Source organism: Dromiciops gliroides, chromosome 2, assembly GCF_019393635.1.
Source record: "Dromiciops gliroides isolate mDroGli1 chromosome 2, mDroGli1.pri, whole genome shotgun sequence".
Lineage (NCBI taxonomy): Eukaryota > Metazoa > Chordata > Mammalia > Microbiotheria > Microbiotheriidae > Dromiciops > Dromiciops gliroides.
This window is the reverse complement of record NC_057862.1, coordinates 237,459,980-237,477,996: the sequence shown is the minus strand read 5'-3', so window position 1 is coordinate 237,477,996 and position 18,017 is coordinate 237,459,980. Positions and strand designations below refer to the sequence as shown.

Genomic DNA, 18,017 nt, shown 5'->3' with positions numbered 1-18,017 from the left:
ATGGCTAGTAAGTGAGATGAAATTTGCAGTTGAATCTCCTGACTTCAGGTCTAGTGTTTGATTTCCTAATGATAATAGCTATCTTTTTTTTTTTTTAAAGTGAGGCAATTGGGGTTAAGTGACTTGCCCAGGGTCATACAGCTAGTAAGTGTTAAGTGTCTGAGGCTGGATTTGAACTCAGGTATTCCTGACTCCAGGGCCAGTACTTTATCCACTGCGCCACCTAGCTGCCCTGATAATAGCTATCTTGTATATATTACTTTAAGATTTGCAGGGGCAGCTAGGTGGTGGCCTTCCCCTGGCTCTTCTGCAGAAATGGAAGGGATTGGGAAACTCCACGAATGTGGTACATTGCATCATAACACCAGGTTTATTTTTGGATTGTTTTTGCTGATTTTTTTTTCTCTTCCTTCCTGTTCCTTCATTTTTTTCTTTTGTTGTTGTTGTAATAAGGGATGATTTTCCAGAAGAAGAAAGAAGAGGGATACAAGGGAAAATCTAGGTGACATAAAAACAAAAGATAGAAATAAAAATAGATTTAAGGGGGCAGCTAGGTGGCACAGTGGATAAAGCACCAGCCCTGGATCCAGGAGGATCTGAGTTCAAAGCCGGCCTCAAGACACTTGACACTTACCAACTGTGTGTGACCCTGAGCAAGTAACTTAACCCTCATTGCCCTGCCAAAAAAAAAAGAAAAAGAAAGAAAGAAAGAAAATAGATTTAAAAAAATATATAGTACTTAGAGGTTTACAAGGTATTCTCCTCAAAAATTCAAAAAAACATGGGAAGGCTTTTATAAAGCATGAATAACAGTAATAACAGGCAGCATTTATAAAGTGCTTTGGGGTTTTCCACGTGCTTTCTTTACATATGTTCTCTCATTTGATCCTCTGTGAGGTAGGTGCTTTTGTTATCCTTTATGAGGAAACTGAGGATGAGACTTCCCCAGAGTCACATAGTTAGTCAGTGTCTGAGACAGAATTTGAACCCAGATCTTCCTGACTCAGGACCAACATTCTTTCCACTGAGCTACCTGCTACTATAAGCAGAACCTGGACAACAAAATACAAAATAGCTTCAAAATGTAAATGACAAGAACAACAACAACAAAAATGCAACTGGATGTTTTTTTTATTATAATGATCAAGCTTAGCTCTGTAGAAGAAAAGCTAAATGCCCTTCCCTCCCCTCTTTGCAAAGGGAGAGGATTATGGGTGTGCAAAAATAATATATACTATCAGACTTAGCTGAACAGTTAGATTTGCTGACCTGCTTCTTCTCTTTCTTATTAATGGTACAAGAGATGGCTCACTAGGTAGGGAAGGGGAAGAGGGATATATTTATATATTTTTAATATATTGAATAAATATATTATTTTAAAATTTATATTTGAACATATTGATTATATATTATATGAAATACTGATATATAATGTAGAATATATTTATATGAATAATTTTAGTTATATGTCTATGGAATATATAAGCATATTCCATATACTTAATATAAATATATTTACCTAGATATCTATAAAGAAGCAGAAACTATTAATACCTATATAATAAATATTTCTATATAAACATATAACATGTTATGTTAATAAAATATTTAAATGGAATATATTTGCATATTCCATATATTTCATATATGATACAAACTACATCTTTATATAGAAGCATAACCTATTAATATCTATATAATAAATATTTTTATATAAACATATATTATATGTTGATATCAATATACGATATTAACAATCAAGACAGTAACATGTTTGGTTTTTTAAAACCATTTTCCAAGGGCAACTAGCTGGCACAGTGAATAAAGCACCAGCCCTGGATTCAGGAGGACCCAAGTTCAAATCTGGCCTCAGACTCTTGACACTTACTAGCTGTGTGATTCTGGGTCAAAGTCACTTAACCCTCATTGCCCCACAAAAAAACAAAAACAAAAAAACACACAAAAAAACCCCCTAAATACATTTTCCTCAAAACAACCCTATGAGGTAAATAAGAATGAACCCTAGATGAAGAGATGGTAGGATTACCTACGCCATGTTTTAACGAAGAAAATGGTTCCTTTCTGGATTTCTCCCCTACTTCCCAGTTCCCTTATCATTGATTGACGTCATCTGACCTCAAGTACCCACAGTTGACTGTTATTTGGCCAATCCTGTTTCTGATTGAATGAAGGATCATAATTCCAGGAGGAAAAAGGTTTGGAATACGGGAGGCTAACAGATCAGCTTCACTAGAAGGAATGCCAATGGAATCCTTAGTTCAGTCTCTCCCAACTCCAAGAGAACTCTACTGACTGCATCACCTGTATGCTAGGATGTAGGACCTTGTAGAAAGGGTAAAGATGAGTACCCAGTTAAAGTTAACAAATAATAATATATTATACTCTATGAGTTTACATAGAGTGTGTATCTTTATATATAATATATTAAATAATTAATACAATGAAATAAGAAATAAAATAAGAAAGATAACTTTAAAATAAAAACAACCTATAAACAAAAAACCCCATACTGGATATTTGTGTTTGATGATAAAAAGAAGTACAGGCTGAGGTCAGTGACAAAAGACTGGGAATCAGGACTGTTTCTAGGTATTTTTCAGTCAGTGACAAGACTATATTAAGCCTTAAAGTCTTCTTAAGAGCCCCCAAGGTCCAAGCACTGGAAAAGCACAATCCAGTAATAGGTACCACCCCGAGGGAAGCTATTCCATGTCAAAGGATTTGGATTGTGCCACTGCTGGGCACTTAGACCTTTTATCTTTCTTTTGACAGCTTCCTCATCCATATAATGTGAGGATTTGACCAGATGATTCTTCTCAGGTTGCTCTGCCAGTTTTAAAATTCTATGATGCTAAAATTGTTGTACCCTTTGTATTGTCCCACTGGGAGTGCCCCGGTGCCCTCCTTGGATGTAGCTGCCTGGAATGAAAACCCTTGCCCACTTTGAGGGTTTGACATTTGTCCCCCATTCTCTCCAGCTCTGGCTGTTACAAACAATATAAAGATAACAAGGCTGAATTTACAAAATGTTCAGAGCTTCTCCAAGAAAACCAAATACTGGGGCAGCTACGTTGCACGGTGGATAAAGCACGGGCCCTGGATTCAGGAGGACCTGAGTTCAAATCCAACCGTAGACACGTGACACTAGTTGTGTGACCCTGGGTAAGTCACTTAACCACAATTGCATCAGAAAAAAGAAAGAAACAGAGAAAGAAACAAACAAACAAACAAATAAACAAAGAAAACCAAATACTACCATGGGAGCCGAAGCCTACGAAAGGGCCTTGGGTCTTACTTCTCATCGTCTGGAGGTGAGAGATATTGAAGAGAGATGCTGTTTCCAACCATAGGACATGGGTCATACTCGAGGATACGCAGAAACATACACAAACTACATAGGTACACAATCTGCTGCCACTTCTGCTGGGGGTTATTTCTTACCTGCATATTTAGGTTGCAAATAGAATAGTCGCGCAAAAGAGAGTCTCTGCATCTCTCCCGGAGACAAAACATCATACCTGAGGAGTAGAAAGATGACAGATGGAGCTAAAGGAGAAAAATCAAACATTTTCCTTCTCTTCATTATAGGCATCCAAGAGATGACTTCAGAGACTACCCTAGTGGTCTCACTTTTGCAAAGGAGCCTGTTTCCCCACCTTGAATGAAACCTGGGGGTTGAGTGGGCCCAGCCATTTCAGGCCCACGTGTCCTAATGTTAAAAACAAGTTCCATGGAGCAGCTAGGTGGCGCAGTGAATAGAGCACCGGCCCTGGATTCAGGAGGACCTGAGTTCAAATCCGGCCTCAGACACTTAACACTTACTAGCTGTGTGACCCTGGCAAGTCACTTAACCCCAACTGCCTCACTTAAAAAAAACAAAAAACCGAGTTCCAGGGGCAGCTAGGTGGTGCAGTGGATAGAGCACCGGCCCTGGATTCAGGAGGACTTGAGTTCAAATCCGGCCTCAGACCCTTAACACTTACTAGCTGTGTGACCCTGGGCAAGTCACTTAACCTCAATTGCCTCACCAAAAAAAAAAAAAGGCAAAAACCGAGTTCCAAAAAAAGTTGAAGTTAGATGAGATAGGCACACACCTGGGTATTTATTTTCATGGGAATACCATTGTCAATGGTCAGTTAGTCAAATGATGAAAGAGAGGGATTTCACAATATTAAGGTAATGTGTAGCTATAACATATACAATTTTATTGCAAAATTATGTTGTTTGGGGAAACATCATGCTGTGTAGGCCCACATAGGAGTTAATAGCCTGAAGGTAATTTGACATAGTCCAAGAATATTTTTTATCAGCTTTTAGATCCTGGGCTCTAGATGTCCTGTGATTAGGAAAGTTCTCAGAACTGGCATGTGTAATAAAGGAAACAGGTTTAAAAAAAAAAACCTATCCTTACCAGTTCCAGTCCACCTGTTGGTCCAGGCCCCCTGTCCTTGTCACCAGACTGGACTGAAACACACAGAGAGATGGAAAGATATCAGTAAACAGTGCTTAGCACCTAGTATACAGTAAGTGCTTATTAAACCCCTGATGACTGACTAAATGAGCCCGCCATTAACTATCACCTGTTCTACTGGCATTCCCATCTCTAATTCCCCCTCCAGAAAGAGGCACACCTTGAAACTCAGCTGCCCAGATCCCTGCCTGTCACAGCAGACACACAGACCACTGCCAGTCATGTTGTAAAGGCAGTAGGGTCAGGCCCTACTGCCCCAAAACAATAATCTGCAAAGCAGATGATGTTCAAATAGGAGGCAGCTCAGTGGCAGTGGACAGAGCTGGACCTGGATTGTGGAAGACCTGAGTTTGAATCTGACCTCAGACATTTGCTACCTTGTGTGACCCCTGGGCAAGTCACTTAATTTCCCTCTGCCTCAGTTTCATCATCTGCAAAATGGGGATAATAATAACACCTACTTCACAGAGTTATGGGGATCAAATGAGATAATCTACATAAAGCACCTTGCTAACCTTAAAAACCTATATAAATGGGGCAGCTAGATGGCGCAGTGGATAGAGCACGGGCCCTGGAGTCAGGAGGATGTTGAGTTCAAATCCAGCCTCAGACGCTTGACACTTACTAGCTGTGTGACCTTGGGCAAGTCACTTAACCTTCACTGCCCAACCAAAAAAAAAACAAAAACAAAACCAAACAAAAACCCCAAAACAAATAATTACAAAAAAACCCTATATAAATGCTATTATTACCACTATTACTGTTCTGGGCCTTCTTAGAAAGGCAAAATAACCTGGAGTTGACTCTCTTAGGAATTCCTGGAGTGACTCACCAGGCCAGCTAATTCCAAGAACCTCATTATCCTTTCGTCATCAGCAGAACCTAGAAAACAGATTCCCCCCACCCCACCCCATGTTATAGACAACTAGGTGAAAGAGTAGGGCAGCTAGGTAGATAGAGTGCTGGGACTGGGGTCAGGAAGACTCATCTTCCTGAGTTCAAATCCAGCCTCAGTTACTTACTAGCTGTGCGACCCTGGGCAAGTCAGTTAACCCCATTTGCTTTAGCTTACTCACCTGTAAAATGAGCTGGAGAAGGAAATGGCAAACAACTCTAGTAATGTTTGCCAAGGAAACCCCAAATAGGGTCACAAAGAGTCGGACAAACTGAGAAATGACTGAACAAGGGTGACAGAGAGGATAAGGTACTAGACCTGGAGTCAGGAAGACCCGAGTTCAAATCCATCCTCAGACACTTAGTATTTGTGTGACTTGGGACAAGTTGCTTAACCTCTCTAACCCTCAGTTTCCTCCCATGTTGTTGTTGTTCAGTCATTTAAAGTTATTGCTATTAATTATCATCAGTGACTTCGGTGAGAGGGTCAGGAGTTAGAATAACTGTTTCACGCTTTATGGGTGGGAATCTCTGTCCTGGAAAGGAAGGTCAGACTCAGGGAGGTCCAAGAAGCATATCACACCAAACAGGGAGAAGAAGGAAGGAACCCCTTACTGTAACTAGAAATCCTCACTGGTGACTCAAATGCAAAAGGCAAGTGTGGGACACAAGGAGAAGACAGAGAACAGAGGGACAGAAAGAGAAGAAAGAAGGAGGAAATTCAAGGCGGTGTGTCACCTTCAGCTTACCTGATGCTGGGTAGATTTCTTTCAAAGGATAAATTACCTGAAAAAAAGAAAATCATGTTTTAAACACACAGGAGGTGGGGCAGCTAGGTGGTGCAGTGGATAGAGCACCGGCCCTGGAGTCAGGAGGACCTGAGTTCAAATCTGGCCTCAGACACAACACTTACTAGCTGTGTGACCCTGGGCAAGTCACTTAACCCCAATTGCCTCACTAAAAAAACCAAAAAACAAAAAAAACACAGGAGGAGAGTCCTGGTTCCCAGAAGAAGTGAATGGAATCTCAGAATTAGAAGGGATCTTTGAGGACATTTAGTCCAACTTAATCCGTGTTGTTGTCTAGTCATTTTTCAGTCATGTCCAACTCTTTGTGGCCCCATTTGGGGTTTTCTTGGCAAAGAGACTCAAGTCGTTTGTCATTTCCTTCTCCAGCTCATTTTACAGATGAGGAAACTGAGGCAAACAGGATTGAGTGACTTGCCCAGGGTCACACAGCTAGTACATATCTGAGGCCATATTTGAACCCACAAAGATGAATCTTCTTGACTCCAGGCCCAGTACTCTATCCACTGCGCCACCTAACAGCCCATGTACAGGAATCTCTATCACAACAGAGTACATTAGTGAGGGGGAAAAACACTGGATTTGAAGTTGGGATATTTCTGTGACACTGGGCAAGCCATTTAATCATTCTGGGTCTCAGTTTCTTCATTTGTAAAATGAATCAGTTGGACTACGTAACCTCCAAATTGATGATAAGGGCCCAACTAGCTTTTGATTAAAGGCTTCTAGGTGAAGGGGAACCCACTATTCACGAGGCAGTCCATTCTATTCTTGGATTGTACCAAAAAGTTTGTAAATCTTTCCTTATAGCAAGCCTTACCAGTTCATCATATGAACAGTTTAAAAAGTGGGATGGGGGGAGGGGGGGCAGCTAAGTGGCAAGGTGGATAAAGCACCGGCCCTGGATTCAGAAGGACCTGAGTTCAAATCCTGCCTCAGACACTTGACACTTATTAGCTGTGTGACCCTGGGCAAGTCACTTAACCCTCATTGCCCCACAAAAACCAAACCAAAACAAACAAACAAACAAAAAGTGGGATGGGTCAGATGAGCTAGAGCAGGGGTAGCACTGTGTGTGTATTGTGGACAGTGTCCTGGCCCTAAAGTCAGAAAAATCTAACAGTATTTGGCTACTTGTAACCATATCACTTAATTTCTCTGAATCTGTATCCTCATTTGTCAAAGATGGAGATAATATTACCAGAGCACACACCACACAGGGCTATTATGAGGCATACAAGAGATAACATAGGGAAAGCACTTTTTAATCTTTAGGACATTCTGTCTGTGTCAACTATTTATTATTGTTGTTATTGTTATTATCATTATCATTATTATCATTATTTTCCTTAGCTCCAGCACAGAGAAGGACAGACTGAAAGCCCTTTGAACACAGGGACCATGTATCATACTTTATATTACACTCAGCACCCACATAGTGATATACACTTAGTAGATACTTAATAAATGTGTGTCAAATGGAAATTGAATGACATTTCCCAAGAAACAAAGGCTCCTGAGTCCACGGGACCTGAAAGATAGAGGGAATATTCCCCGAACCAACTTCCCGTTGTCTGAATCTTACCACCAACTTCCCCATCCAATGAGGTATGAGAAGGGGTAGGGAATAGGAGAGCGCAGAGCTAGACTGACCTGCTCACGCAAGGTCCCATCGGTGAAGAAAGGTCTCTGTGGCAGAAACAGCACTCCATGAGGACCGAAATAGGTGAGCATCTGTACAGTACCTGCAAGGGACCAAAAGAGACACCCCCCTATTACCATGTTCAGAGCCAAAGGAAAGGCTGGGCGTCTGCCTCAATCTGTCACAGAGTTTCTGGGATTCTTGCTCCAAGTGCGACAAAAATCACCTGCTATTCAGCTTTGCCCCCCACCCCTCAATTTGAAGGGTTTGGGGACCCTAGAATCAGGATGACCTGATGGGTTACCCACGGGTCTTCCCACCTTCAATGCAGAGACTTCAAGTTACAAAAAGGCTCAGTCCTCACCACGCATGTTCTCCCATAAGCCGGCCAGGACCCTGAGCAACGAGGTCTTTCCAGTGCCCGTGTTCCCTGTGATCAGCAGGCTCTGCCCCTCAGAAACTCTCAGGCTCAGATCCTTGATCAGAGGCTTGTCAGAGAAAGGAACTGAAATGGAGACCCGGTCCAGGAGAAATGCTGTGTCTGCTACCTTTGATCCTGAGGCCCTGGAGTCAAACACAGGTAGAAGGGAGAAAAGGAACAATGATACTACCCTCCCATGAGGTAGCCACAGGTTTGTGGGCACTGCCCCTTCTTTACTGACATTTCATCGACATTGTTCTGAAGATAGTCACTCTTTCCAGGGCTTCCCAATCTCACTATTGGGAGTACTGGAAGGGTATTGTTGGGCTCTCTTGGAAACCAGTGAGGTGTACCATGTTAGCCCCCAAGAGTTCTTTGGGGGATAGTGGGGGGATCTTGGCTGGTAACAGTGAACCTTCAATGTGAGGAAGACAATTCTCCCTGAGGACTAGAACTTCAGCAAGTACATACCTGAGATGCAGCTGGCTCTGTGGCCCAGATGTCACTCTAATCTAAAGTGTCATATATATATAATTTTGTAGGTAAATCCCCATGAATATAAAAAGAATGCTCATGGCCATTACTCACTCATCAAAATTCCATTCATCTGGGTCTTCTGAATCACAATCTTGATGCTTTAAAGACATGTCCAACAGGGTCTCTTGCAATTCCCCAATTCTAGAAAAGAGAGGGGAAACTCTGAGTTTCTCTCTGCCCAGAACGGCCACAAGTGGGCTTTTCTCTTGTGTCACAGACAAGGCTGGCCTGGGTCCTTTTCTTCCTCTATTCTATTTCATTAGGTGATTTTATCCACTCCCATGGATGCAATTATCATCTCTAGGTAGATGACTCTCAGATCTATTTATCCAGTCCCAACCTCACCTTCCATCTCCAATAGCCTATCAAACATTTCAAACTAGATGTTCCATAGACATTTTAAACTCAACACATTCAAAATTCAGCTCATTATTTCCCCCCAAAACTCCTCCCTCTTCCTAACTCCCGTTGCCATAGGAACACAACCATCCTCCCAGTCACCCAGGCTCTCAACGTGGGTGCCATCCATGACTTCTCAACTCTCTTACTGCTGTAACTAATCTGTTGCCAAGGCCTGTTGATTCCATTTCTTGTATATGTCCCCTTCTTTCCTCAGATGTTGCCACTAAACTGATTCTCTCATAGCCTCACACCTAGACTACTGAAATAGCCTGCTGGTTGGTTTCCCTGCCCCAAGTCTCTCCCTACTACAGTCCATCTTCCACACAGCTATCTGTCTCCCATGCCTGGAATTCTCTCCCAGCTCCTCTCCATTTCTTGGCTTCCCTCAAGTCTGGGCTAAAATCCACCTTTTTTGTAAGAAGCCTTTCCTGAAATGTTTTGCATGACTACACACGTATAACTTACACTGAACAGCCTGCCTTCTTACGGGGGGAAGGGGAGGGAGAAAGGGAAGAAGGAAGAGAATTTGCAACACAAAGTTTTAAAAATGGATGTTAAAAATTGTTTTTCCATGTAATTGGGGAAAAAATAAAATTCTAAGTAAATGGGAGAAAAGAAAAAAAAGAAGCCTTTCCTGATCCTGCCTTCATTCTATTGATTATTTCCAATTTATCCTGCATATAACTTGTTTGTACATAGCTGGTTGCATGGTACTCCTCCCATTAGACTCCTTGAAATCGGGATCTGGTTTTTGCCTTTCTTTCTATCTCCAGTACTTATAATCATGCCTGGCATATAGGAGGTGATTAATAAATGACTTGCCTATGTTTTGTGTGCCAGGTCCTGGGCATAAGAAGACAAAAGTGCTGTTCTGAGGGAACTTATCAGGGAAATATGTGTGTGTGTGTGTGTGTGTGTGTATACACACATGTATATATGTGTGTACACCTATACTTATATATGTATACATACATGTGTGTATGTGTAGCTGTGTGACCCTGGGTAAGTTTGCCTCAGTTTCCTCATCTATAAAATGATCCGGAGAGGAAATGGCAAACCAGTCCAATATCTCTGCCAAGAAAACCCCAAATGGGGTCATGAAGAGTCAGACATGACTAAAAACCACCTGAACAAGAGTAACATGGTCAGATCCCTCCTTTTGGAAAGTCATTTTGGTATCTGTGTGGAGGAAGCATTGGAGAGAGGAGAGACTTGAGGCCAGAAGTCCAACTGGGAGGCCCTCAACTAGAGTAGTGGCCGTGAGAATGGAGACAAGAAGATGGATCTGAGACTTGTTGTGGAGATATAAACAAGATGACTTACTACATAACTGGATATATGGGGTAAGTGTATGTGAGGATAATACTGGAGTTAGGAACCAAGGTGATTGGCGAGTGTGTTAATAGAAACTCAAGTAGGTTTTGGGGGAAAGAGAAAGGGTTCTATTTTGAATATGCTGAGTTTGAGATGCCTGTGGGATACCCGATATAAAATAGTCCACACAGGCAGGCACTTGGTGATGGGGGACTGGAACTCTGGGAGTCTCCTGCATCATGGAAGAACAGGCCTCTCAGATCCCTTCTGGATACACATTTCCCTGGCTTGTAGCTCTCTAATTTCTTTCGGGACATCAGGCAGAGGGAAGCTGGACTGAACCTCACCTGTGTGTATAGCCAGCCACATCAGAGAGGGTCGTCGAGAGGTCAATGAGTTGACTGAAGCAACCGATGAGATAAATGGACACAAAGGCATTCTGGGGGAGGACACGGAGAAAAATCTGGTCAGTTCTGGGACAAAGGCCAGTGTTTAACACAATACCTGGCAAATAGTAGGTGCTTATTGAATGCTTGTTTAACTGACTGAGTGCTGAATCAGCAGAGTAGCCCTGTGACTAGGGAGCTGATCCCATGAGGGTCTTGGTGAAATGCCAGGCAATCTTGACACAGGTATGACCTGAGATGACACAAAGCCCCCTCCTTTTCCCATGTCTGCTTCCCTTTATATAGATCCTAACCTTCATTTCAGCTCTCTTCCACATATACATTCCTGGGGCTTAGAGCTCTCTCTTTCTGGGCACTAGACAAACCGCCCTCAATAAAGCAAAACCAGAAAAAAAAAAAAAAAGGAAAGAGAGGTTCTGGATGTACACCCTACAAGAGTGGGGGCCACTGCAGATCTTTAATAGCTCACCTTGCTAACCAGAGTGCTTAGCTCTGCTGGGGTCAGATCTCCATAGACTCCACTGAAGATGGGGATTGCAATAACCACATAACTCAGGATGCTTCCCAAGTAGTCGAATGTGTTGATGCCAACTGCATAGTACAAACTGTGTTAAAAAGACTACAACCGGGGCAGCTAGGTAGTGCAGTGGATAGAGCACCGGCCCTGGATTCAGGAGTACCTGTGTTCAAATCTGGCTTCAGACACTTGACACTTGCTAGTTGTGTGACCCTGGGCAAGTCACTTAACCCCAATTGCCTCACCAAAAAAAAAAAAAGAAAAGAAAAGAAAAAGACTACAACCAATCTCTGTACTTAGTGAGAGTGACTCCATTGTCCCCAGGACAGAGAGGCAGAAGCTGACTCCTAGCTCTCCTAGAGCCCAAGCAAGAAGTCAGCAGCCCACCTGAGAAGCAACCACCTCCTTTTTGGGGGAGGGCGGGGCAGTGAGGGTTAAGTGACTTGCCCAGGGTCACACAGCTAATAAGTGTCAGGTGTCTGAAGTGGGATTTGAACTCAGGTCCTCCTGAATCCAGGGCCAGTGCTTTTTCCACTATGCCACCTAGATACCCCCAATGACCACCTCCTTTCACCCTTTCAGGAAAAGTGTGAAAGGGGTAGAACGTTCTGATAATGTTATCTTCTTCCACAGAACTCGATTGTACCCTGTGGCCCATGGTATCCCAGAAAGCAGGGTCCCTTCACTTACTATAGAGCCAGAGTTCCTTAGACATGAGCTCCTTCTGTGTCTGCAGGAGTTTCTGCAGCCTATAATTGGTCCTTACATGTTCCACATGTCCGGCTCTGAAAAAGAAAAGCTATGATGCATTATGGGCCCCTGCTGGGTCTTACCCAAGCTATCTGAGGCTCCAGGAATCTCTTATTGTCTAACTGGGTGCCTTCTCCCTCCTTTGCCCTATCCCAACCCATCCTTTGGGGGCCAAGCTCACCAGAGGGACCTCAGAGTCTGGGGCTCTTGTTGCTTAGCACAATGCCTGGCATATACTAGGTGCTTAATATTTATTGATTGATTGGCCCTTCCCCTATGGAGTTTTCTTGTTAGACTGTGGCAACAAAAAGCCATGCCAAAGGTCATCAGAGGAAAATAACAGGAACTTTCTCCCTTCCCTGGGGAATGCAGAAGGGCCTAGAAGGACCAGATGACCTTTCCTAAGGGTGTGGAAACTTTATTTCTCCACCAACCACCAGCAGGGGGAGTATAGGCCTGGATTAAAACCCTACCATGTAGGACTGGGGATGGATGATTCAAACAAATCCTTAAACTTCTTGGTGGCCCCAAGGGATATCGGAGAAAAGAGGCAGAGAAGAGTTTAAGAATGAGAGTTCTGGGGGCAGCTAGGTGGCGCAGTGGATAAAGCACAGGACCTGGATTCAGGAGGACCTGAGTTCAAGTCTGACCTCGGACACTTGACATTTACCAGCTGTGTGATCCTGGGCAAGTCACTTAACCCTCATTACCCCTCAAAAAAAGAAAAAAAAAAGAATGAGAGTTCTGGGCATTTAGATAGTTCTATTATCCTGGCCCAAACAAGGCAAAGAGTAAGGAAGACTAGCTTTCTTTTTCTTTGGAATAAACCTGTATAACATAGGTAATCCTATCCAAAGACCAGACCATGAGCCTCATAAAGAGTTTAAACAGGTCATAGAGGCAGGATATCAAGGCTACTCCTTTAGGAACCTTAAAGAATGTGATTCTATAATAATAGGAACAGGCATTTATGCAGTATTTGAGGTTTGGAGAGAACTTTACCTACATTGAACCATATGATCCTCCCAACAACCCTATGAACTAAGGACTGAAGGTATTATTAACTCCATTTTACAGATGAAGAAACTGAGGCTGAAAGAGGTTCACACAGCTAATATGGGATTAGAACTCAAATCTTCTAGATACTCTATCCATAATATCCTACTGCCTCTCGAGAAGCAATAGGGTGATGCTTTATGACCAAAAACAAAATAGTAGAGTTAGGGTCAGAATTCACAATCCAATCCCTAAACTGCACTGACCACCTCTAAGTTCTTCATCAAAAACACTTCCACCAGGGTAGAGATCTTCCCACGTACAGCTAGAGTTAACACAATAGTTCAGTCCTGGGTGCAGATTTGTGGTGCCCAAGGTAAACTGGGAGGCAGGGTCATACAGTGGAAAGAGCTTTGGATTTGAAATGAGAAAACCTAGGTTCTAGTTCTGGTTCTTCTACTTAACTTAAACTCTTTGGCTTCCCATATCCCTTCTGTACAATGAGAGGGTTGGACCAGATGATCTCTAAAGATCCCTTCCAATGCTGAGTGAAGTGAGCAGAACATTGTACACAGTAACAGCAACACTGTGCAATGATAAACTATGATAGACTTAGCTCTTCTCAGCAATGCAATGACACAAGACAATTCCAAAAGACTCATAGAAAATGAGTCTGGAAATCAGGAGGATGCCCATCAATTGGGGAATGGCTTTACTATGCTTCAGTTCATACAAGTCTTTCCAGGTCTTTCTGAAGTCATCCTGCTTGTCATTTCTTATAGCACAATAATATTCTATCACCATCATATACCACAGCTTGTTTAGCCATTCCCCAATTGATGGGCATCCTCCTGATTTCCAATTCTTAGCCAGCACAAAAAGAGCTGTTATATTTTTGTACAAATAGATCTTTAAGAAAAAATCTTTTTAAAAATAATCTTTTTAAGGGGCAGCTAGGTGGCGCAGTGGATAGAGCACCAGCCCTGGAGTCAGGAATATCTGAGTTCAAATCCAGCCTCAGACACTTAACATTTACTAGCTGTGTGACTCTGGGCAAGTCACTTAACCCTAATTGCCTCACCAAAAAAAAAACAAACAAAAAAAACCAAAACAAAAATAATCTTTTTAAAGGAGCAGGAAGCTGTATGTAGAGTAAGGTGAAGAGTTATTACATCATAGTGGTTTCCACACCTATTTCCTCAGAGTACTACAAAAGTGGCTTAGGAATGTGAGTTATCTGCAGAGGTAGCTATCTGCTCCCAATACTGGCCACCAGGTGGCTCCCATCATATGAAGTATGCCTCAGTACTACTGATAAAATCAACATTAAACTCCAGGCACTGGAACCTAATCCAGTAGAGATTCACACTCATTCACATTCAATATGGATTGGCAGCACCAAATGGCACATGTCTTTATGGGTTAGGAGACATAGCGGAGTAGAATGAAAGCAGCTCATGAGACTGCTTCAGTTCTCTGAAGAGGGAGACTGGCAGAATGGAGTCAGCCAGGAAACTTACCCAGATCAGTTCTCGGCTCACAGCATTCATTGTAAGCTCCCCATAGCACCTAAACAAACACAAATCTATCCATTGTCTTACCTATAGAAAGCTGCTGGCTCAGCATTCACCCGAAGCTGCACGTGCTTAAACCTGGATGAGCCAAAGGGAACAAAGGTCAGTGAACAAGACCTGTGATAACATGTGAGTCATTATTTTTGGGTCCACTGTGCCCTCCTTTTTCTGAAACACAGAGGAAGACAAGATGAGAGTCCTAAGAGACATCCCTGCCAAAACACAATTCCATATATAACTCTAACATTTGTTCTCATAACCCTGGGAAATTAAGTTATAAGGCATTGTTCTAAGTTCCTCACTTTAAAAATATGTACATAACAGAAAGAAACCTCCACTAAAGTTCTATGCTGGTGTTGAATATCATGGCATGGAGGTAGCCCAGGCTTCTTAAATGCTATGCTGAAGGAAGGAAGACTTATAAGAAGTGATGCAGGGCAGCTAGATGGCGCAGTAGATAGAGCACCGGCCCTGGAGTCAGGAGTACCTGAGTTCAAATCCGGCCTCAGACACTTGACACTCACTAGCTGTGTGACCCTGGGCAAGTCACTTAACCCCAACTGCCTCACTAAAAAAAAAAAAAAAAAAAAAAAAAGAAGTGATGCAAAGGGGGGCAGCTGGGTGGCGCAGTGGATGGAGAACTGGCCCTGCAGTCAGGAGTACCTGAGTTCAAATCCAGCCTCAGACACTTAACACTTACTAGCTGTGTGACCTTGGGCAAGTCACTTAACCCCAACTGCCTCACCAAAAAAAAAACAAGAAGTGATGCAAAGTGAAGTAAGAACCAGGAAAAGAGTATGTAGAATGAACTAAAAATCCTATGAAAACAAATGTTGAAAACTATCCTTACAAGTAATTGGAAAATAATAAAATACTTTTATAAAAAAAAAAAAAAGAGGCTGCAGAATGGCAACATGTGGTTGGGAAGAAGAAGGGAGAGGAAAGGAAAGAGAGGGAGGAAGAAGGGTAAGAGGAGAAGGAGGAGGAGATGGAAAAGGAAGAAAAAAATGAGGAGGAGGAAGAGGAAGAAAAGAAGAAAGAAAAGGGGAAGGAGATGGAAAAGAAAGGAGAAAATGAAAAGGAAGAAAAGAAAAAGGAGAAAGAAGAAAAGTAAGAAGAGGAGAAGGAAAAGAAGGAAAAGGAGGAGAAGGAAGAGGAGAGAGAAGAGGAGGAGAAAGGAGAATAAGAACAACTAACCAAAGCAATGCAAAATTTTAGCAAGCAAGCTTAGCCCCGCCCTACAAAAAGTATGAGAAGACCCCTCCTCCTCTTCCTTGCAGGGGTATGAATATGGTTAAGGAATAACAGCTAGTATTTATATAGCACTTTAAGGTTTATAAAGGACTTTTACAAATATTATTTCATTCTATCCTCAAAACTACCCTAAGAGGGGGCAGCTAGGTGGCACAGTGGATAAAGCACTGGCCCTGGATTTAGGAGGGTGTGAGTTCAAATATGGTCTCAGACACTTGACACTTACTAGCTGTGTGACCCTGGGCAAGTCACTTAACCCTCACTGCCCTAAAAAACCCCAACAAAACAAAAAACCACCCCTAAGAGGCAAGTGCTATTATTATTCCTATTTTACAGATGAGGAAACTGAGGCAAAAAGAGATTAAGTGACTTGCCCAGGGTCACATGGCTACTAAATGTCTGAAGCTGGATGAAACTTCGTTCTTCTGGATTTCCAACCCAGTGCTCTATCTTCTGTGTCATTTATCTGCTTTGTATAATGTCAGATTTTAAAAATTCGTTGGCTAGTTCTGCTGACCTATTTACTCCACCAGTGATGAGTTCCCCAGAGATACAAAAGAAAGGAGAAACAGGGAGCAGAGCTTGTTAACACTGGGGTCAAAGCCAAAAGGAATGGATGGAAAAAACCATGTCATTAACTGGCGTTGGGTGAGATATGGGGTCTTATCGGATGGCAAAGGAGAGAGAGGAAAGATACCCAAAAGTGTCTACCTGAAATCTCCTTCCAGCTTCTCTTGTTGCACCAGCTTGGAAACAATAGGGCCCATCAGGACTTTGTTCACTATGGTCCCCAGGACAAAGTAACCAAAGATACTCACTGGCCCAAGCCAGCCTGTGCTGAAAGAGCAAAAAGTAAAATAATGTTTAGAATGATGTTGGTCAAGAAGCTTGGCACTGGAGAAAAGTTGAGAAAACCTCCCTCTTTTTTCTTTGCAGAGATGAGAGACTCTAGCTGGGAATACTGCATAAACTGTCAGACTTGTTGACATGTAGCTTGGTAGATTTTGCCGAACTGTTTTTATTTTTACTCTCTTTAAATTTTTTTGTTGTTGTTACAAGGAATGGGTTGTTGGAGATAAGAAAGGGAGGCATGTATTTGGAAAGAAAGGTGATGTAAAAACCAAGGGATATCAATAAAACCTTTTTAAAAAGTAGAATACTTCTTGTTCAAAGGAAAATTAAAAGAAAAAGATATTAACATAGGTCATTTCCTCCCTTATAGGACTGTCAGTTTCCTGTTTCTATATCCCAGGCCTAGAGGCATGTCAGAGTTGTACTGCCATATTTTGTTGTCCAGATTTAGGATTGCCAGCTACTAAGTAAGGAGAATTCTGCCCATCATCCAGCACCAGAAAAGCGAATCACAGTTCATTTTCAAGAGCTGTGGGAATTCTTGCGTTATGAACATTGGAACCTTAAAATTAACACATTAAAATTTTTTGGCGAAAAGGAGACCTGGAATCCCAAATAAGGAAAGCCAGGAAACACTCTAGAATAGGTGGTCTTAAAGAACACAAGAAAAAAGGATTCCCTGTCCTTGGCACAAGAAAACATTGAGCCTTTCTTCCCATGTCTTTGCTGGCGGCGCCATGGGTCACCAGCAGCTCTACTGGAGCCATCCTCGCAAATCGGCCAGGGGTCTCGGTTGTGCCACGTGTGTTCGAACCCCGGCATGGCCTGATCTGCAAGTACGGCCTGAACATGTGCTGCCAGTGTTTCCATCAGTATGCGAAAGACATCGGCTTCATCAAGTTGGACTAAATTATGTCTACAGATTTCATTGATTATGGGATTACTTTGACCATCAGTGACCACTGTTTTACTGGACTGTGTTCAGCTATTTGGTCTATATACCTAAAGATGGATCCTGTTGTGTCTGCTATGCTAATTTGTTTATAATAAACAGGTCATTCTCAGTTTAAAAAAAAAAAAAAAGAAAACATTGAAAGTTGGAATCCTGGGGGCAGCTAGATGGCGCAGTGGATAGAGCACCGGCCCTGGAGTCAGGAGA

General features: G+C 42.4%; 1 protein-coding gene and 1 pseudogene across 4 annotated transcripts in view; one reads left to right on the top strand and one right to left on the bottom strand.

Annotated features, from left to right (window-relative positions):
• The window catches only part of ABCD4 (ATP binding cassette subfamily D member 4), a 64,220-nt gene that overhangs the window by 28,041 nt on the left and 18,162 nt on the right, over positions 1–18,017 (bottom strand). For all 4 annotated transcript variants that reach the window (XM_043989907.1, XM_043989905.1, XM_043989908.1 and 1 more), the window contains 12 exons: positions 16,718–16,843; positions 14,780–14,830; positions 12,123–12,217; positions 11,385–11,506; positions 10,856–10,947; positions 8,844–8,933; positions 8,199–8,398; positions 7,846–7,937; positions 6,136–6,172; positions 5,325–5,374; positions 4,433–4,485; positions 3,463–3,539 (listed from right to left, as the gene is read on the bottom strand). In XM_043989907.1, coding sequence (XP_043845842.1) covers positions 3,463–3,539; positions 4,433–4,485; positions 5,325–5,374; positions 6,136–6,172; positions 7,846–7,937; positions 8,199–8,398; positions 8,844–8,933; positions 10,856–10,947; positions 11,385–11,506; positions 12,123–12,217; positions 14,780–14,830; positions 16,718–16,843 — 1,085 coding nt within the window. The remainder of the gene's footprint in view (positions 1–3,462; positions 3,540–4,432; positions 4,486–5,324; positions 5,375–6,135; positions 6,173–7,845; positions 7,938–8,198; positions 8,399–8,843; positions 8,934–10,855; positions 10,948–11,384; positions 11,507–12,122; positions 12,218–14,779; positions 14,831–16,717; positions 16,844–18,017) is intronic.
• On the top strand, positions 17,596–17,767 carry LOC122744423 (annotated as a pseudogene).